Raw genomic sequence first — 20,346 nt, 5'->3', positions numbered from 1 at the left:
CTGAAGAACTCATGATTGAATTAAGTCACTTGGACTTAATTCTGGACTTCTCTGTCACTTGGACGTCATCATGCTAAAATAAAATTATGCAAGAGGTATCGAAATACTTTCCTTATGCCACCCTCAGTGTTCAACCAGTGAGAATCCTGTCAAGACCTAGTAGAGATAGGGAAAACACTGAAGAGCAGGAATTGAGGAAAATGGACAGAGGAACACAGAAGGAGAAGAGACTCAGAAGATCAAAAGAAAAGAAACTGAGCAACCAGTTGTACTAGCTGAAGATTAAGTCATCAAAAAAACCTCTGACAAACACTGCCAGAACGCAGATCCATCACTTAAACACACTTATCACCCATCTAAATCTGACACTGCAATTTTAATCACAAAAACATTTAACCAGAACCTCCCACTATGAGAAGCTCCAGAACTTGACATAACTTATAGTGTCACACAGAAACGTATTAGTGTATTACATCCTGTGGTAAGCCTCAGCCAGCATAAAACAACTCAGCTCTGTTGAAGTCAATGAATTTACATCAGACGAAGATCTGAGTATGAGCACACAATCTATATAAAAAGACCAGTGTTTGTCCATTAGGGAACAAGCCAAAAGGATGATATTTGGGAAGCAGCAGCAGCATGAATTTATGATCTTTTCTCTCCCTTTCTTACTGCATCCCTTAAAAAAAAAGTGGGGGGAGGGCATACTTTACTCTGAGTTGGTGCTAGTCTCTTTATGGTGAATAATTGATGATTCCAGTTCCTAACTGAGAGAACCAAAAGAAACCACTGATTTTCCATAACCATACTTCGACTAGGGACCCAGAAGAAATTCTGGCTAAATGCGACTAACTCAAAACAATAACTGATCTGCAACACATTTGTAAAAACACTCTCCGTACAGAACATGACAGTAAAGCAAATTTCACACAGTTGGAAATCCTTGAAGAGAGAGTGGACAGCTGTAATTTACCATAAGCAGGTCACGTCCTCTTATGCTTCCTTACTTGCTTAAGAAGTCTGTTTTAAGTTAAGCCTTTGCAGCTATTTCATAGCAGTGAGAAGAAAGGAGTACAATGACTGTAGCTGTACACTGTAAGGGGAAGCTGTTGTTCTGTTTAATTTAGAGGGATGTTTGAAATAAAACCTTTTCCTAACTGAAGTCTATTTTTACCTTCCTCGCAAGTACTCTACCTTGATGTTACTTATCATCAAACATTAATACTCTAAAAGCTCTGACTTGCAGTGGGCGACGCTGAGAGATGCAATTTGCCCACCCGCCCTTAAGAATATCCACCCTGTTCTTTCACCGAAGGTTTTTATTGTAGCACAGAAGAAAAACATCCTGACTCAGGGCTGGCTGAAGTCACGTGAGGCGCTTGGAAGCTCACCACAGCAAAGTGTAGCACCACCAAAAACCTGGCTGGATAGCACCCCATCGGATCACACATACCAGCTCACGAACACTGACTGCTGCCTCTAAACTGAGCCCTCGGCTGCCTACAATACTATTCACTTGATTATACTACAGCATTCTGCCTCTCCTTCCATGAGTCATCAGTAAACAATATTTGTTTTCAGACCTTTAATTTCATCTCCCCTTTGTAAACTACTGATTAATTCTAATAGAGGCATTTAGAATCACACACCTACTGACTGCACATTGCAACCTACAATAACACGTCCATCTCAGCACACTTGAGCAGCTATTGAATAATGTTACACACTCATACTTCACCACTTCTGCAACATTCTGGAAAGCATATTTTAAAACCCTATCATAAAAAAGAGTTAACTCCTGCAAATAAGTTCTCCTTTAAGAGGGTGGTCTTCACTTCTGCTCATTAGACATGTGAAAGACTATGGATACAGTCTGTACAACGTCAGTGAAGCAACCTCTGAACTGCAACAGCACAAAGAGAAAGCAGGTTCTGCTCTTTAAAGCAGTCTAAATTATTTTGTGCCTCAGTAGCTCAAAAAAGGATTTCACTCTACCTTTCAAATCTTTTCCTTAACCTGAAAAAAAAACTTGTCTGCAGAAGTATGCCTTCCTAACTTATTTGATTTACTCTATTTCCTCCGGATTAATGTATGTTAAGGTATACTACTCCATTTGGAGCTGTAAGGACATGCTGGAAAACTAGTGCACACTAGTCTTAACAATATAGATGCGAGCAAATAACACTGTAATTCAGCTCCAGAAGTATTTCTGTTGCCAGAAAACTCCCTTTATGGGAAACATATTTTCTTAACACTCCAAAAAAATAAATCAATTATATGTTTAGCTCTGGTTCATACAGCTGGGAAAAAAGTTTTTAAAATTAATAAACATTCCCTGGTGAAATCTTTCTGAACTTTGGGAAAACTTTATACTCCAAGTTATTTTTTCACGAAATCCTTAGGGAAAAGGCAGCACACCCCAGACATTGAACTGTCAGTAGATGAATTACCATTTAATGACAGGTCACGTATATCCCTAGTCTACACTACTGGGAGAGCTGTATGGTAACATCGACAATTAAACACTGTGAAGTTCCCTAGTGCTGTATTTTCTTACAAACTCAAATGTCAGACCAAGTTCATCAAAAGGTATGCTAAAACTTAGGAACATTTTCAGCACACCTGGGCTGATTTATGGTTATGCATCAAAATCATGCAAAATTTGTAAGCTTGACACAATACTTGATGAAACTTGGCAGATTCAAATGGGTTTCATTTGCAGCCCCTCTGAACCCAAATTTAAAACAATGCTTGAGGGGTGTGAACTCACATAGTTTGAAAATGAAGCATAGAGCTACACAGTGTTGCATATCAGGAATGCCAGGTTTCAGACAGATGTAGAGACCAATGATATAATCGCTGCTCAACCAAGAAAACTTTCTAAATAGGACCAAGCTCAGCCTAGGAAGGAAACCCTAACAGCAAGCAATGACCATGATACAGACTCTACAAGCGACAAGTTCTCTACAGACACACAGGCTTATTCCAATTATTTTATTCTGTTTTGCCGTCTCCATCTGGTACCACCAGTGCCAGATTTCATGAGGCCAACCTCAAGAAAGAGAACTTCTACTGCTAAAAGAGCATGCCATAACTTGGGAAAGAGGCAGTGTGTTGAGTTAGTCCACTGTGGGCTTACCTAGCACTCAGCAATTTTACAAACAGGTGCTCAACTCCTTGGCTGCCTGGTGTCTCCTGACAAATTCTGAGCAAGTGCTGTGGTGGTATTTTTTTTTAAACTGTGAATCACTCTGTATTTCAGATAGAGTGAAAAACTGATTGCCACTATCACAGGCTCCTTAAGTCATCCTTTAGGGTTTTTTTTCCTCCCATTTAGAGTATGTAACCATGAGTCACAGAAGACTACAGGAGGTAGCTCTCCACGTGCCATTACAGCAGCTCTGGAGCTGACATAATTAACTCTGGTATCTTTCTTTGCAGCTGCAGTGACGCCCATTTTTTGAGCAAATTCTTGACTACACATATCCCACATTCAGATAACATGCTGTTCAGGGAGATCTAGAACTGAGCATCTCACAGCCAAGGTCATGGATCACAGTTACCTTCAAGAATTCCCTGTTCTTGATGTGTGGCTGCATCAACTGCCAGGAGACAGTGGGGCTCAGACATTCTGCTCTGTGCCAACGTACTATTATTACCCAATTAGTAGTATCCAATTAGTAGTACACAGTAGTACACATTGAGAGTTGCTTCTCCAAAGCCGTCATCCTGAACAATTAGTGCCAACCCCCCAGCTTAAAGCAGGAGAAAGTGGGAATTCCGTGGAGATCCCAATCGTGTTTGGGCACTGCAGGAGCGGATCCATACTCTTGCTTATGACTACAACTCCCCAGGAAATGGAAAGCCCACAGTTTGCCAGCCAGCCTTAGTTCCCTCTTTAGAGTATGCAAACATGAAGGCAAAAGCAAAAATAAATGAATATGTCTGCAATGCAGAGTTTAAGGGAACAGTTACTATATTTAGAGGCAGGGAAAACAAAACATAATGCACCCTTGGGCTTACTTACGTTTCTGGCTTGGCTTCAAGGTGTTTGTTCTGTTCTCTTCAAATCTCAGACTACCAAATCAAGCAAGCTCTCAAGACATTTCATACAGCTTTCCAGATTTAAGATTCGTGCCCTTGATGAGCTCCACCTTCAGAATTACTTTCCCCAAAATGCATGCAAAGCTTATTTAACTATTTTCTCCATTCGGAGACCTGTCCTCCCCCTTGAGTTCCATGAAGTTCGTATATTTGCTATTTCACCAAGACATCAATTTTTGACGTTTCTCCAGAGGACAATTGACAGCTACAGTCTAGATCTTCCTCAGCAAAGATGTTTTGGAAATGTTGATATTCCGTGATATAGTCAGAAAAAAGTATCAGCTGGCCAGACAATAAGCTATTTATTTAAAAAGATATGTCTTAATCATTGACGTTGCACTTATCTACAAAACATGCTTCATCCACTGTGTATGAAATAATCTCTGCAGACTGTTAGGAAGAGGCTTAAACTCCTGTACAGTCCCTTTATAATATATACACTAAAAATCACACATTAAATAACATACAAAAGGAGAGTAGTGAATGTGGCTTTTCATTAGTTCTTGACAGAAAGCAGACATAAGACTGATTTTTTTATTATTATTTGGCTTGCAAGGAAGAAAGAGCATCTCAAAGGAATGAATAAATACAAACAAATATATGTGACATTTCTTTCTCCTACAGAACCACCTAGTGCGGTCACTCTTCAAAGACTAGTAACACAACCACTTTCTTTTTCAGCAGTTGCATACACCACCTCTGTACCTATCACTGGCCTTGATGCAAATGAGAATGGCAAAACATCAGTTCCATAACAGCACAGTAAGATTGCTCCTAACCATCCTTTATATGCATCTTTTTTAGGTCCCTCAGTGAATCAAAACATTAAAGCATCTTGGTTGATGTCAAAAGCTTTGAATTCTCTTCTTTCCAGGCGCCCATGCTCAGGCAGTGAGTTTGTGGAAGGGATGTCCTAAGTAAGCTGCGCATCCTTCAGAGTTAGATAAGCACTTGTTGACATAAATCAGTGTGCTTCACAACATTTTAAGTCTTTTTCCTATCTCCACGTTTTGACATGTTCAATATTCCCTGACTCTTTGATTCAAGATAAGAAATTCCCTCTGAAATTCCCTCTGAGGTCAGTCTTCCCCACACACATATTATTTCCACTGTTTGACATTAATACTTGGCTTTATTCAGTTTAAAATTACTGGCTCTTGGAATGTCAAATAGTCTGTTCAATCTGCTCTGATATTCACTGGATTATCGAGACATATGTCCATACCTGCTACACTGTCCACTGTCTCATCCACTGCATGCAATACACCTCATGCCAAATACAGATCAAAAGACAGTACTTCCAAACGATGGAGTGAAACTGCAAAACTTGAAGCCATCTACCTAGGAAAATCCATCTATATCCTGTTAATGCATTAAATTTGCTGAATAATTTGACTCCTGACATCTCAAACAATATTCCCCTTTCCATAAGCAAGCAAATTTTTCCTTCTTCTGTTTTTATTTAAGTCTTGAGAGTCTACATATGGTCATAATCTCTACCCTTTCTCTTTGCAATTATTACATAGAGAAACGGAGTGGTAGATGTTTTTCCATTCTTCAAATGATACCATCTGCTGCCATGGTTCACAACTGATTTCCCAGCCTCCTTCCCAAGACCTGTGAAACTTCTTGTGTAGCCCTGACCACAGATCTGTGTCTTCTCCAAGCCATATCTTGTCTTAAAATGGAAGACATACATAAATACACCTTCACATTGCTATCGAAACATTCCAAAAGGGTTATGGGTTGTCTTCCTTACTTTCCATGGTACTGGCTGTCTTGACATTTACCTCACTCTTCTAGGCCCAGAACAGGTTGCCACCTCCTGTATGTCAACACCAATCTTACCAGCTATATTTAACCAATGCATTTTTCAGAGAGCATTTCAACAGCTTTAAATTGCTTCTTTGCTAAAGCCTTTCAGTGGCACTCTTCCACATTTATGTGCTCTCCACAGTTCCCTATTTCACTTTCTTTTATCACATTTATTTCTATTCTGTTCTCTGTCCTGTACAGTCCATTTCTCCTCATTTTAATTGGCCAATCTTTTGAATTTATACCTTCTTCCATTAGCATTCCTAAAAAAAGTACTTTCTCTTCACTTGAGGAATCCTGTTCTTCACAATATATGTAGTTTTTTAATTGCACTGCATATATTAACATAATGATTTTATACATTTATACATAATAAACATAAAGTGTTTATTACACTTTCTGCACATTTGTCAGTTTCCAGAGTATTTCTAATACTCATGCTGACTGCCACATTGCTGCCACTGTTTCCATAACTTTCCATGTTTCTGTACTTGGCCAGTTTGATTTTTAGGAAATTCCCTCTTGCAATGGTACACGCAAACAAGCATCCTGTGCCTGTCTTCAGGCTTCTCTTAGTATTTCTGTTCGTTCTGCTGCCTGACATATATGTATTGTCTCTTCTCGAGTGAGACCAACTTTACTTAACAATCCACTCATGGATGTCTTTATTGTTATATTTCAGGAAAATATACTCTTTTGTAAGCATTAATTTTCCATTTTAACATCATTTCAAGTCTTAGATCACCTCTACATTTTACCTTCAGACTAAACTCTCACCCTGCATGTATCTCTTTCACAAGGTGACATCTTGTGCTACAGTAGTCTTCCAACTTCTTCACTATTTCTGCAAAGCTGCCTTCTCCTTTCACACCGCTACTTTCATAGCATTCTTCATTGACCTTTACAGCTTTTGTCCCTGCCACTGCTTATGAGTAATGTTTTTTCTCATCCGCCAGTCTGTTTCTCCTTGTGGTTCTCATGACCACACCACACCGCTGCACACGTCTTTCAGTACTCCTCCAACCTACACACCTTGCAGCATTGTCCTGCCCCAGGATGTGCGTCGTGCAGGTGAAGCGTTCCCCTGCAATTATACAAGATTGAGCAGACATTTTGATGATACCTCCAACTGTTAGGACTCTCACCTCCTAAACATTTCATTTCAGATACCCACTGTGATGAGCAAAACTGCTTCAAGTTAAACTGTTCATTAAAAGTCGTAAGAATATGCAGAAGTGCTCTACAGCAGGTGAAAACTATGCATACAACCAGACCAAGCAAACAGAAGAAACAACTGCCCAGTCTCCATGCAGACAGGAATGCCATGGAGGGTTGCAACAAACGTTCAGGGCAGGTAAGACCAACAGAATCGTTCTTCCACCCATGCCCACCTCCAGGACAAGTGGTATCTATGTCTGCAGCTGTGCCACCTAGGTCCACATCCCCCAAACGACACAGGCTCCAGCAACAAGACAGTTGCTGCACACAAACATGGTCCGGGATCTGCAGTGATGTCTAGCGCGTAAGTAGTATCCAGCATTAATATTTTTCTATTTAGGTGCCTTGATGTCACATGTGGATTTGTGTCCATTCAAAATGTTTATAATCTATTTGAATCTAAACCAAAAAGTTTAAAATCTTGTGTGTATGTATAAATATGTGTGCAATACACGGTCTTCAAAAGATACTTCTGTTGCTACCACTCTAAACTGTAAAATACTTCAGCATATGCTTAAGTACACTACATAGTTAGTCCCATGAAGGCAACAGAACTGCTCCCAGCAGGAGAGTACAGTGTATGTGTTTACCAGGTGAGCATCACAGTATGCATAATGTGGTCGAAAAACTCTTTCTAAAAATTAGCAAGAGGCAAGACTGGAGGGCGAGTAAAAGATGAATATACAATAGATTATTCACCCACCTAGTGGGGAAGGTAAAAAAAAAGTTAATTTCACCTTCCTGAACTAGACCCATATTCACTGAATAGATTCACCTGTTTAAAAAAAAACAAAAAAAAACCCAAAACATGTCTGTGTGAGGTACAAGACCACAGATTTGGAAGAAATGCTGGAAATAATGCAGCATCCAGCAGCATCCAGAAGTTGTGGGTTCAATTCCTTCTTCTCCGTAAGGGAATGTAATCCCAGTCTCCCAGAAGATAACATACTATAAAGCAACCTCAGAGAGGGCAGTCTCAACCTTACCTGTTCGTGCTGTTCTAATTTTTGCCGTAATTGAACACTCAGTGGAGCAGGACCCAGCTGTCTCACTACACAAATAAGCGTCACAGTCGCTTAGCTAAACAGACTGTCCCAGTCTCTGACCCAAAAGCACATTTAAATACTCCACGCCAAGTAAGGCGACTCAGACAGGAAGAACCGAGGCAATCCCACATCTGTACACCATACAGGACAGTAGTTAAGATGCCGACATGGAAGACCTTGGTTCAGACCCATGCTCTGCTTGAATGCGCTGGTGAAATGGTTCATCCGGGACCGCACAAACATCTTATGCCACATCATGACCCTGCTCGCTAAAAGGAAGGTCTTGCTTTTTCCACTCACCCCAGTGAACCAAGTACCCAAGGTTTTCTTATAGGCAGTGGAGAGAAAAGGGGACGCCTCCATCGGGTAATTTGCAGTAGGAACCTAATTTAGCCTCCTGAATCACTTCCTGGAAGAAGCGGGCTCTCCATTGCTGGCAGGAGAGCAGCCAGCTGAGTTAAGTGCCTTCGCTATATAGTTTGTAGGGAGTTGCCAGATTTTAAATGGTGAGGCCTGGGACAGCCCCAGACACGATCAGCAAGTCCAGCGCATGACATCCGCAGCACATGCTGTGGAAAGTCTCCGCATCTATGCCCAGTAAGTCTGACATGCCCAGTATGTGCACGATTTATCTGTGTGTGCTTGCTGTGCCGTCTGGCATTCAGAAAATCAGACAGTTGTTGCAAAAGAATGGGAAAAGTCACGTCCTATACGCTCTTCATATGGAATACAGCATCTGATTGAGCAATGTGGGACATCCGCGCTTCACAGGATATCTGCTGAATACAGCCTTAATTATTTTTACATGTATGGTTAGGAAACAAAAAAGGTAAAAATAATTTCATTCAAATGTAAAACTGGAAGATTTCTTTTGGTTCAACTGTCAAACCCCGAGGAAAAACAGGTAACTTGCCCAGCCCCAGCCACAGCTCTGTCGACAAACTCTTCCATAAGGAACTCGGAAGTGTTGCCATTTCACTGCTTTTCTGTTTCAGCAATGGACTAACTTCGATTAACGTATTGCCCTTTTTTTATTTATACATCAGACAACTATACAGTGAACCATACGTCCTCTGTGGATCCAGCACAAGCTCCTGTAGTGACTGCAGCTGCTACTGTTTTGCACATGGCGGTGCAGGTTCGTTTCAATACAGAATTATCTAAAACTTTGTAAAAGACCCCTCTAAAATACTCGATCTCAGCTTCCTCTTGGCTCAACATATTTAGTCTTCACACAGTAGGAAAACGCTTGAGATCAAGAAAAACCGCAAGTCAAAAACACATCAAATAACAGAGCAACAGACCCCTCCTCTTCCAAACTTAAAACAGGCAGGAAAACGTTTGAATCAAAGTTCTTTTCATCCTTCGCATGTGTCCCCTAAACTACTCTACCCTGGTGAAACAGTAATTCCATCCAGTCTTGCCACTGACTTTAACAAGGCCAGAATCTCAGCCTCAGCTTCCCCCTGAAATAAAAGGCATCTAAGTACCTTGCTGGATCAGGACCAGCAGGCTTAGCAAAAGGCTGGTTCAAGTCACACCATTCAGAGATTACAATCTCTTAAACCACCTCTGAAAATGCCTTGGGCCTGCCTTGTTCCACCTTCTTTTACTTCTGCAAAAAAAATCTCATTTCTTCAGGCCTTGCCTAGGAACCAAAGAATATTGACCTGAAATGTGTTCTTCAAGAATGTATCCTACTGATGACAACACAAGCCAGAAACAAGAATAGCTGAACTGGTATTAAATATGTTTAAGTTTCAGCTATAACTTCTGTTGACGATCAGCACTAAATGCAGATCATGTTCTTCCATGAAAATAAAAAAATTTGCATATTCACAACAGAATTTCCATGGCATGGCTCCTTTCCTGTAAGTCCATTATGATTGTACAATGTTATGGGTAATAGTAGCTATGTAAGAAACAGGATCTCCATATGCATATTTCAGGAGGGGGAGTAGTTTGGTTTGCTTTATGCAGTTTCTGAAAATATAGGCTCACAATCGAACAGGAATTAAGGTACATACTGATTATATTTGATTTTAATAGCAGCTATGTGCCTATGTACATTTGGATGAAGAGATCTCAGCAAACACAAACAGCGTCCAGTAACAGAGCGTATTCACCACCCAGGCAGTACAGGCATATGGCTTTCAAACCTCTATGAATTTATTTCTCCATTTGAAATGTAATTAAATTAATAAATGTATAAAATCAGTGCTTCACTTTTTAAAGAACAGTTTTCAACAAGGGGTTTTTCAGATGTAACAAGCTAAATATATACGTTTAACATCAATAAAGCATTGAGATGGTTTTAGAGCTCTGCTCCATTTTTCATCTATTACTCTTCATTTCCTGCTACACTCGTCCAGCTTGGGCTAGGATATTTGAATGGCCACCTTCATTGACATATTGTTAGACATTCTTGCAGTGACAGATCACAAACAGGGGAGAGAGAGAACTGCAATCCAAAGAGAACAAGGGGTGCAGGGTTCCCTCTTACCTTATAATGAAATCCAAAATGGAGAAATAAGGTCCTTGTTTAGTTATGTAAAAGCTGTTCCTTTACAATGATTTGGGATCTAGAATCTTGCTAAGCTACTTTCTCCCTTACACTGTCAGCATAAAAATAATAAAATAAAAATAGAACCTGAGAAAACTGGAAAATGCCATCCTAAAGATATCACAGGCTGAACTGCCAGGCCCTCTGTTTTCTTATTAGCGTGGAAAGAAGTGGAAGTTTCTTGAAAACAACGTATTCAAGAACAAATCCTTGAATTCATACAAATGGCTTTCATTTTAATATATAAATCCCAAACCTCCCTGAAAACTCTTGAGCGACCAGAGACATAGAGGGCGAGGCAGTGTTCTGCCAGCCCAACCCTGCACAGCGCTGAGTGCGTCCTGAAGGATGCTGCCCACCTCCAGCATGAGCTCTTTTGTCTCAGCCTGCCGGAGACAGGCCCCGTGGAGACCCTGAGGAGCCCCACCAGTCCTCATCAACAGGAAGGACAAGGACCAAAAGAAGCCATACAAAAGGTTTCCTGGGAGGAAAAAAAGAACCCCAGTATATACAAAACCCAATGGTTGAATGGTTTTAGAGCCTAGAAATTACAAAACTGATTTTCGTAACACTTACTTTCACCTTAACCAATTACCCAGACCTTTAAAAGAAGATTTTAAAAAAAAAAAAGACAAATTCCTAAAAGCAGCTATTACGTCACTACTGTCCAAAACCCCTTTAATAGTTAGTAGCCTGATGCCTTGTGTCTTACTGTACAATTCCAAGTCACCATAAATAACTTTTCAATCCAGCCAAGCCATGCAATGCTGCACAGCCAAAAGTTGTCTTGAGGAGGAAGGGGCTGGGGGTTGAGGAGCCTTGTGGACAGTTTTATATTATATTAAATTTACAACAGCCTAGAAATCTAAAATGAAAGAGACCCAAAATACCAACAGCTCTGAGCTTCATATGAATTTAAACATGCCTTTTTTTTAGCACAAGCTCACATGACTTGTTAAATAATTTACTCTATAAATTACTTATCCTGTCTTATTTATTAACAATTCCAGAGTGCTTTATATAACTGCATTAGAAATTTATTTTGTGGTTTTGAAATGTACGCAATACACAATCACCTCTCTTTTAATAGGCAAGAGCTTAAAAGTCACCTACTATTTTGTTGGCAAGCAGTTCTTCCTGAAATACACCAATTAATTTCAAACCCCATTCACCTGAATAATCATAAGTCAACCCATTAGAGATGATACCAGATCTTGTATCTTTTTGATACCAGAAGTGTGAAACTAGGCCAGGAATATACTTGCACTGCAAGAAGACACTTTGAAATCAAAGTCTTTGAAGAGTCATATACACTAAGATATACTAACGATACATTTTACTTAATGAGAAGATATTAGGCCAGTTCTTTTACAAGAAGTGCTGAACACTTTAAAAATTACTCATTTACTATCCTATTAATATTTTTGCTTGAGTAGATCTCACCAAGGACTATTTATTTGCTATTGTGCCTACAATGCACGCATTTAACAATATTTATGTACTCATTTTACTCTCACCACTCTTGGTCCTTGGCTCCTAATGTGAGCTTCAGTGACTGCTATCATGATTTTAATGCAGGATCTCACTCTGGAGTTCAATTTATCATTAATAATATCAAAACTACCAAACAATTATTACGATTAAGCTCTTACGATAAGTAATTTTAGCACTGGCACATGCTTTCCAGATAAAACCCAGCCCACGTCAGCACCCTAGCCAATTGGACAAATCTAAAATCTTGTTAGAGACAGAGGGTTTTCAGAATCTGTCTTTTATTCACCTTCATAGAAAACTATGCAAAAACAACTGGGAAGGGAAAGAGTGAGGAAAATGACTAAGAAAAGCACCAGGCATAAATACTCCTATGCCGTCCCACACCAAGTTTCAGCAGCTGTCCCTCACAGGGCTGATGCAGAAGTGCTCTGCGTGTCTTTCTGCTGCTCTCAGTAGATTTGGATGGGGCATCCATCCAGGAATCACGAAATAGCTGGACTGGGAGGACAGTGTTTATTAAGCTTTAATATGGGCCAAAAATTGCTGAAGCACCTAGGTATCAAGTGGTGGAGGCTTCCTGGCGCGTGGGACCACAGCTCTGTTATCCCTACCAGCACCACCCCAGCTTTCTCCCTCCTAGCTCTGGGAACCAAAGGGAAACCCTCACTGCCCACTCACACCCTGCCTGCTTGGTGCCATCCACCTGGCCTGCCGCCAACCCTCTGCACCACCATGGGTTCCACATGCCCACCCCAGCCATGCAGTTATCCCAACACTCCCAGTGCATATGGCCCAGGTGCAGATCTTGACTCAAGCCACGTGCCCCAGGGCACCTCTGGATGTTTTGCCTAGGGCTGCGGGATCCACTCCCGTCAAGAGCAGGACATAAGCAACAAAAGAAGAACTGGTTTCAACACACACTCAGGAAATATATGGGAATAAATTACTAGAAATGAATTGTCTTATGCTCTTCTCAACCTTGTTTATACCAAGAGTAATTCCACCAGAGACCAATGGAATTGTGCTCCTGTATCTATACAGCATGTAAAAGAAAAATCAGGTCTGAAGCTTCCTAGGCAAAATGCAATGCCCCAGCCTCTTAAACCTGTTTCTTAGCTAGAATAAAGCAAGATGTGCAGTGTTAAAAAATGTTTCCACAGTCTGTACCTGCCATATTAGAACCTCTTCCCTACATATCTACTGTTTACTGAGCTCCCACAATGAACGTAACAGCTACCGCAGTCCAATTTTTAATGTATGCCTATAAACTAATAAAAGGGCCTCTGTGTTTTATGTTAAAAGTAAGCATGAAAAGACCATCTTAAATACGTGCAACAGCATCTCCTGAGAAATCCATGACTCAAAACTATTTTTAGATCACCAAACACAACAACATGCAATGTCACAGAATGATACAGTAAAAAATGAAAAGAACCGTAAAGACAGTGATGCTCAAAAAACACAGGAAATTGAAAATCAAAAGCATCAATGCAAAATGACTGGACATGTTTTAAGTTGATCATGGCTGGAATACATATTTACAAATGTATTTTCTCCTCTGGCCTTTTAAACAGAGTTTAAATTCTAGGGGGAAATTGCTCTGTCACCTCCAAATTGAAAGTACTGGATAATAAGGCTAGCAAAGACTATGAAAATGAGCACAGATGCATAGCTCAAAGCAATTTTTTTTTAATGAAGCAATCCACAGAATATTAAACAAACATATGAAACAGTAACTGCTGTAACAACTCAGAAAGACTGTTTCTTTACCATAGGTCCTAAAAATCTACCAAAGGTAGGCCATATATGAGTAGTAGAAATTAACGTCTCCAGCTTTTTCCCCAAAGACATGCGGGGAAATGCAGCAAATCGACTTCAGCAAACTGCAGAAAGGCAGCCCAAAGGCTAAAATTTAATCTAAAATCACACAGTATTTCACAGTATTTTTATATTGTTTCTAAAGGAAGCTGAAAAAGAGAAAAAGCATGGAGAATGTGAACAGTGAGAAATCGTATAGATTATGGGGAAAATACTCTGTTATCTTTTACATTAAAAATGCCACGGGAAACAATCCAGAAACAACAGGGACTGGGAAATATGGAGATGGACAAAACAGCTTTAGAAGGTTTTTTCCCCCAGATCTATCATCTGCAAGTCCAGCATCCAAAATTTTTTTGCTCAGCGAGAGCCTTTGCAGCTTTTCTCAGGAAACGTATATGGTGGACGCCACGAAGTACAGAGCTGTGAAACGATGCAGGATTGAACACAAAAAGCTACAGTATTCGCACACCCATCTGCAGGCAAACGAGGATGGAAGCAACGCATGTGTAAGAGAGAAAAAAAAAACTTTTTGCACCTTCCTCACTATTAATGACGGTTTCCTAATCCTCCAGCACTTGCTTAGAGACAGCACGATGCTCATTCCTCTGCAGGCTCAGTATTTTCTCCTTCCAGCCACCTTACTAAGAAGGGCAAAGCAGGCTCACACGCCTATGGCCAGGGCAGGGAAGATAGTTTGCTGTCCCCTGCCGCATCCCCGCCTCTTTTTTTTGTCCCCCTTTTTTTTTATTAAATATATAGAAAAAGAGTATAGGAGAGATCTGGGGGCAGGGGGGAAGCCACCCACCAAACCTCTTGGTTCGCAGGAATAAACTGCGGGAGCGAAAGTCAAAAAATAAATAGAATAACCCCTCCGTTCCAGATCCGCTGCCGCCGCAGAGGTGAGGTCTGTGTGGTGAGCGCCCCCCGGCAGGGGCCGGGGCCGGGGCAGGGGCCGGGGCCGGGGCCGGGGCCGGGGCCGGGGCCGGGGCAGGGGCCGGGGCCGGGGCCGGGGCAGGGGCCGGGACCGGGGCCGGAGACGGGGCCGGAGACGGGGCCGGAGACGGCACCCCAGCGCGCCCTCCCGCTCCCCAGCGGCCCCGCGGGCCCGCGGCGGCCGGCGGCGAGCCCCGCGCCGACCTCCCGCCGCGCCGCCCGCCCCGCTCGCCGGGAACCGCATCGCGGGCAATTAGGATGTGTCATCTAAATGGGCTCGCAGCGGTATCCCTGGAAGTCGCGCCCAAATTAAATCACACCGGGCTTTTAGGCTTCCAGCCACCGCATCTGCCCGCGGAGCAAGTGCCCTTCGGGGCGGAGAAGCTCCCCGCCGCCCGCCGCCCCCTCCCGCAGCGTCCCCCGGCTGCTCCGTCCCGCCGCCCCCGCGCCCGGGCTGGGGCCGGGCCGGGCCCGGGCCGTACTCACATCTCGGTGACATTGTCGCCCTCGGCGCTCCGCTGCGGCACGGGGAAGGAGGCGATGCCCGGCGCCGGCTCCGCGCACCAGATCCGCCAGGAGCTGCAGCGGCAGGACGCGGGGCAGCCCAGCGCGCCCCGCCAGCAGCCCAGCACCAGGCAGCACAAGCCCCACAGCCGCGCCAGGCCGGGCCCCGGCCTCCGCCGCCAGGACACCATGCCGCCCCCGCTCACTCCAGCGCTGCCCCGACGGCCTCCTCCTGCTCCCGCCGCCGCCGCGGCGCACGCCCGGAGGGTGCGCAGCCTTCCGCGGCGCGGGCGGGCACCCCGCGGCCGCGGCTCACATAGGCGCGCCGCAGCCGCAGCCGCCCCGCGGCGCTGCCGGCCCGGGGGCTCCCCGGAGCGGCGAGAGCCGGAGCCGGGGCGCTGCGGCAGGACTGGGGCGGAGAGGGGCGAGCGGGGCCGCCGGCGCGGCGCGGCACCTGCCCCCGGCCCGGCGGGCGGGCGGACAGCGGCGCCGCCTGCCCCCGCGGCGGCTCCCGATGATGCTGCAAAACGCGCGGAGCGGCGGGGGCAGGTGGCGGAGGCTGCGCTCCTACCTGCGGGGCCTCGGGCGGCCGCTGCCCGCCGGAGGGAGGGCGGGCGGGGAGGCAGGCGCAGCCCGCGGCAGCGGCGGCGGGGCTCGGGGCGCCGTGCTCGCCGCTTTACGCACCGTCTCCTCCTCCCTCCAGCTGATAATAAAGCAGCCCCGGCTCCTGCTCCAGCCCAAGCCGGGGAGCTGCCGGCAAAGTGACGTGGGGCTGACGCAGAGAGGGGCAGAAACTCCACAAAACGAGCCTGAAACCAAAAAAAAAAAAAAAAAAAGACAAAAGCAACAAGGGAGGGAGGAGGGGGGAGGGGGAGAGAAGGGAGGGTGCCGAAGCGGAGATACCAATAGGCAGTCTGCGCCTGAGCCTTCAGACGCACGCACACATATACACACACATGCACACACGCGTACACGCACATAGGCACACACGCGCGCCCGCACCCCGCGGGATGGGGAGCGCCCCGCGGCCCGTGCGCCCCGCCGGGCGCAGTCGGGGACAGCTTGCCGGGGGGCACTGGGCCTCCCCGCCGGGGCGCGATCTCTCCATCGGGTGATAAACGGGGATGTCGTTAAGAGCCCCGGGAGGCGGCGGATCAGCGACCCGAAAACGGCTTGTTCTTTCCCCAGAACGCCTTGTCCTTCCCAGAACAGCTCCGCGGTCGGGGCTGTTTTGCGTTTGTCTCCCCCGCCCCCCCGGGCGCGGGTTCTCCGCAGCGACGCCGGTCCGCGGGAGAACCGCAGTGCCCGGCGCTGAGCGCTCCGCAGGCGCCACCGCGCGTCCCGCCGCCGCCATGCACCGCGCCCCCACCGCGGCCCCGGCCCGGGGGGAGCGGCTGCAATTAGCGTGGGGGGCTAATTAACCCCCGACGGCTCTAAGGGCCAGTACGGTGCCCGCTTTGGGGGGGAGGAGGGGAGGAGAGGAGTTGCCATTTCCGCGCGTCGAGGTTGAGGCGGGCCTGACTTACCTATGTGTATCACGTATTCGCAGGTGCAAAGAGCGGCTGGTCTGAGAAATTGGGCCTAATAATGATGTTCTTCCCTTGCTGTTTCTGAGGCTGTGTTCCTTCTGTCCTGGTAAATGACAGGCAGTCCTTGCCTCGTGTTGGCAGGCTGTTTACTTACCCCTGCACCGTTATATCAAAGGATGGTGTCAATCCTTTCTTATCTAATTGCCTGAGCTGAGTATTTTGAAATGAGTAAATCAGGGTCAATTAAAGAAAGAAAGGTTACAGAATTTTTGTTACAAAGGTACAGAACGACTAGTCAATACACAGTTAGAAAGTGCTCAGGAATCAATTTGACACGGCACTTACTAATCGAAAGCACACTCTGTTCTTTTTGCATTTGTTCGGGCTACAGAAAAATCCAGTTCTTACTGGGTGCGTTCGTAGGTCTGGCATAGTCACAGGCAGGGTTGGTTTTGCTTTCAAAGAACATCCTACTAAGAAAGTCATAGCCATACCTAGCTGAAACACTGATTTATACCTCCTTAGAAGGCAATGAGTAAAGAAGAGATAAAGAGACATAATTGAAAATATTGCCAATCATGCTACCATATTTAAACCAAACTTTTTTGAAATTTAAGAAAAATTGTTATATAGATACATTTCTTATGCTGAGAATGTATCTCCTCCTTACCAAGTCTGGCACTTTGTCCTTTCTAAATAAAACGCAAGGAAGATCAAGAGAGTCCCAAGGAATAAAAAACACACATGATGCAGCATAAAAACATGGAAGGACCATATTTTGTCTACAAGTAATACAAAATTGGAAAAAAAAGGGTTCTAATTTCTTTAAAATAAAATATTTCTCTAAACAGAAATATTTATAGAAGCATAGCAAGATACAAATTTCATGGAACAATTTTCTAGAGGTAAAACAGTTTGGGATTTTTAAAGGATTTAGAGGAAAGTGTTTAAGAGAAAAAGACAGAAAAATTAACAGCCTAAGCTGCAATATGATTCCATTTTCAAAAAACCTTGAGAAAGGGCTTTAATGCAGGACAGAAGTAAAATTTCAAAACCCTGGAAGTTGCTGCAAAACCTGCATTACTGTTCTCCTGCCAAGTCTGCTTACCACTTTGAAAAATATGCCTAATTCCCTCTCTCTCTCCTGGATGAACACAAATACATCATCTCTTTAAGGCAATAAATACTAATCATAATACTCCTAGTGATTTTATGACAATAAGCTCACAGTTGTCTAATCATATATGAGCATATACCGGACTTTATTACTTCACAGACACCTTAAGTCTCTACTTCCTGTGATTATGGGAAACTGAGAAGTTGTCAAAGAAGTTTCAGACAAAACCATATGGTTGGATCAAATTGGCAAATTAGATAATTCCATAGTGTTGGAAGAGTAAAGTTCTGTAGGTAAGACCTTGAGCTCCTAAGGCTGCAGGTAAGTGTTAAATAAGGCTAGAGCACGGACTGGAAAGGGGTATTATCACCTGTTGCGGTAAACGTCAGTCTGTCTTTTCTGCAACTCAAAGACTTTTCTCACAAGAGTGTTGCTGAGTTGTACAGTAATAATTTCTTAGAAGAGTTGGGACATACCCACATAGATTTCTGCGTGACAATGCCAAAAATGACCAGGCATGAAAACATGTTGGTAAAATACCAAATTCTGTTAAAAATCTATTTCCACCCTAAAATTAGTGTTTTATCAAAATAGATTGGGGGGAGAATGTGGGAGGATAACAAACTGAAAGTGTAGTATGCTGTGGCCACCAAAGTTGCCAAAATGAAAGCTGGGGAATGCTCCACCAAGAGATATCATTGCTGGCCTACCAGGGGAAACAGCAGCTCTTTCAACAGGCACAGCTAGATGCTTTCAGTCTTTGAATTCTAGATTTACAAAACAATAGCTGTACAAAGAATTGCTGTGATAAATTGTGACTTTATTTCTACATAGATAAGTTTTATTTATAAAGGTAAGACCATCCTTCCGTGGTTTTTCTCACAGATTAAAGTAAGTAGGAAAGAACTGCGGAAATACTTCCTATGAACCACTACTTAAAGGGGAGCCACAACTAAACCACTAGAGACAAGTAGCTTTCTGGTAATGCAGTGAGAGCAAACATCACCCTGAAGGTGGTAAAACTAGAAAAAAGACTTGAAGATATGACAAATCTATAGGGTGTGATCAGAGGGCTAGAAAATAGGAACTCTGAGTCAAGATTGAAATAACTGGCTGTCTTCAGTGCATGAAAGACTGAAAGGAAGTGCAATAATACTCCTGAAATATGTAAAAGGGTATGCACAGGTAATGAATTTTTTCCTTGACTATGGGATAGGACAAAAAGTAATGCACTTGATTTACAGCAAGGAAGATTCTTGTTCAACATTATGAAAACTTTTATATGGACAGAGCAGTTAAGCATTGCAAATAGATCACCTTGGAGAACACCGGAATCTTGAGCAATAGAACCTTCTCAGAGCAGGTGAGGTGAGCATCTCTCCAGAGCAGGTGAAGTAGAGTCAGATTGGCCTTAGGCAGGTGAAAACAAATTAAAAACCTGCCAGAGACTGTTCCCTTGCAATATACATTTCTTTGCCCATTTTTTTTACTGCCATAGCTGAAGTTATGAGAGCACATTCATCTGAATATATTAGAAGCAAAACCTGAAGATGCTGAAATACTCAAAGTGTTTTCTTGAAATTACTGTCCTAAAGTTGCGCCAGGGGAGGTTTAGATTGGGTATTAGGAAAAATTTCTTCACTGAAAGGGTTGTCAGGCATTGGAAGGGGCTGCTCAGGGCAGTGGTTGAGTCACCATCGCCGGAGGTATTTAAAAGATGGGTGAGGCACTTGGGGATATGGTTTAGCAGTGGACTTGGCAGTGTCACATTAACCATTGTACTTGATGGTTTTAAAGGTCTATTCCAACATAAAAGATTCTATGATTCTATGAAAATTAGTTTGATCACTTTGAAACTTTAATTCATACACCGTACATAAAGTATCTTTGTATCATAGCATAGAAATCATAGTAAATACCTGAAAAGGTGCAAATGTGGATTTCTGGAAAAGAGGCAGGAGATTAAAATCCAAAGAATCCCTGTGAGACTACTGTTATTTAGGTGAGGGAATAAGAAATTATACCACAGAGTCTGGGAAAAGGTAAGGGCCACATGATCTGCATGTGCACTAGGATATCCTATCCTGTCCAAAGGAGTGCATACAGAAAGACCAGTCTTAACAAAACTGCATGGAAATCACTGCATTTGGGGATTTTTAGCTGTTACAAGAGGGAGAGCTTGGACAGTTCACAGGAACTCCT

The 20,346-nt window shown here is 43.6% G+C and overlaps 1 protein-coding gene across 2 annotated transcripts in view; it reads right to left on the bottom strand.

The window, feature by feature from the left end:
• Window positions 1-15,689, bottom strand: part of NTRK2 (neurotrophic receptor tyrosine kinase 2) — a 202,804-nt gene extending 187,115 nt beyond the window's left edge. For both annotated transcript variants that reach the window (XM_059833218.1, XM_059833217.1), the window contains exon 1: window positions 15,481-15,689. In XM_059833218.1, coding sequence (XP_059689201.1) covers window positions 15,481-15,689 — 209 coding nt within the window. The remainder of the gene's footprint in view (window positions 1-15,480) is intronic.
• Between the last annotated feature and the right edge of the window lie 4,657 nt (window positions 15,690-20,346).

This window comes from Gavia stellata, chromosome Z (assembly GCF_030936135.1).
Source record: "Gavia stellata isolate bGavSte3 chromosome Z, bGavSte3.hap2, whole genome shotgun sequence".
NCBI classification, from domain to species: Eukaryota; Metazoa; Chordata; class Aves; order Gaviiformes; family Gaviidae; genus Gavia; species Gavia stellata.
The sequence above is the reverse complement of the archived record's forward strand: the minus strand, read 5'-3'. Positions and strand labels throughout refer to the sequence as shown.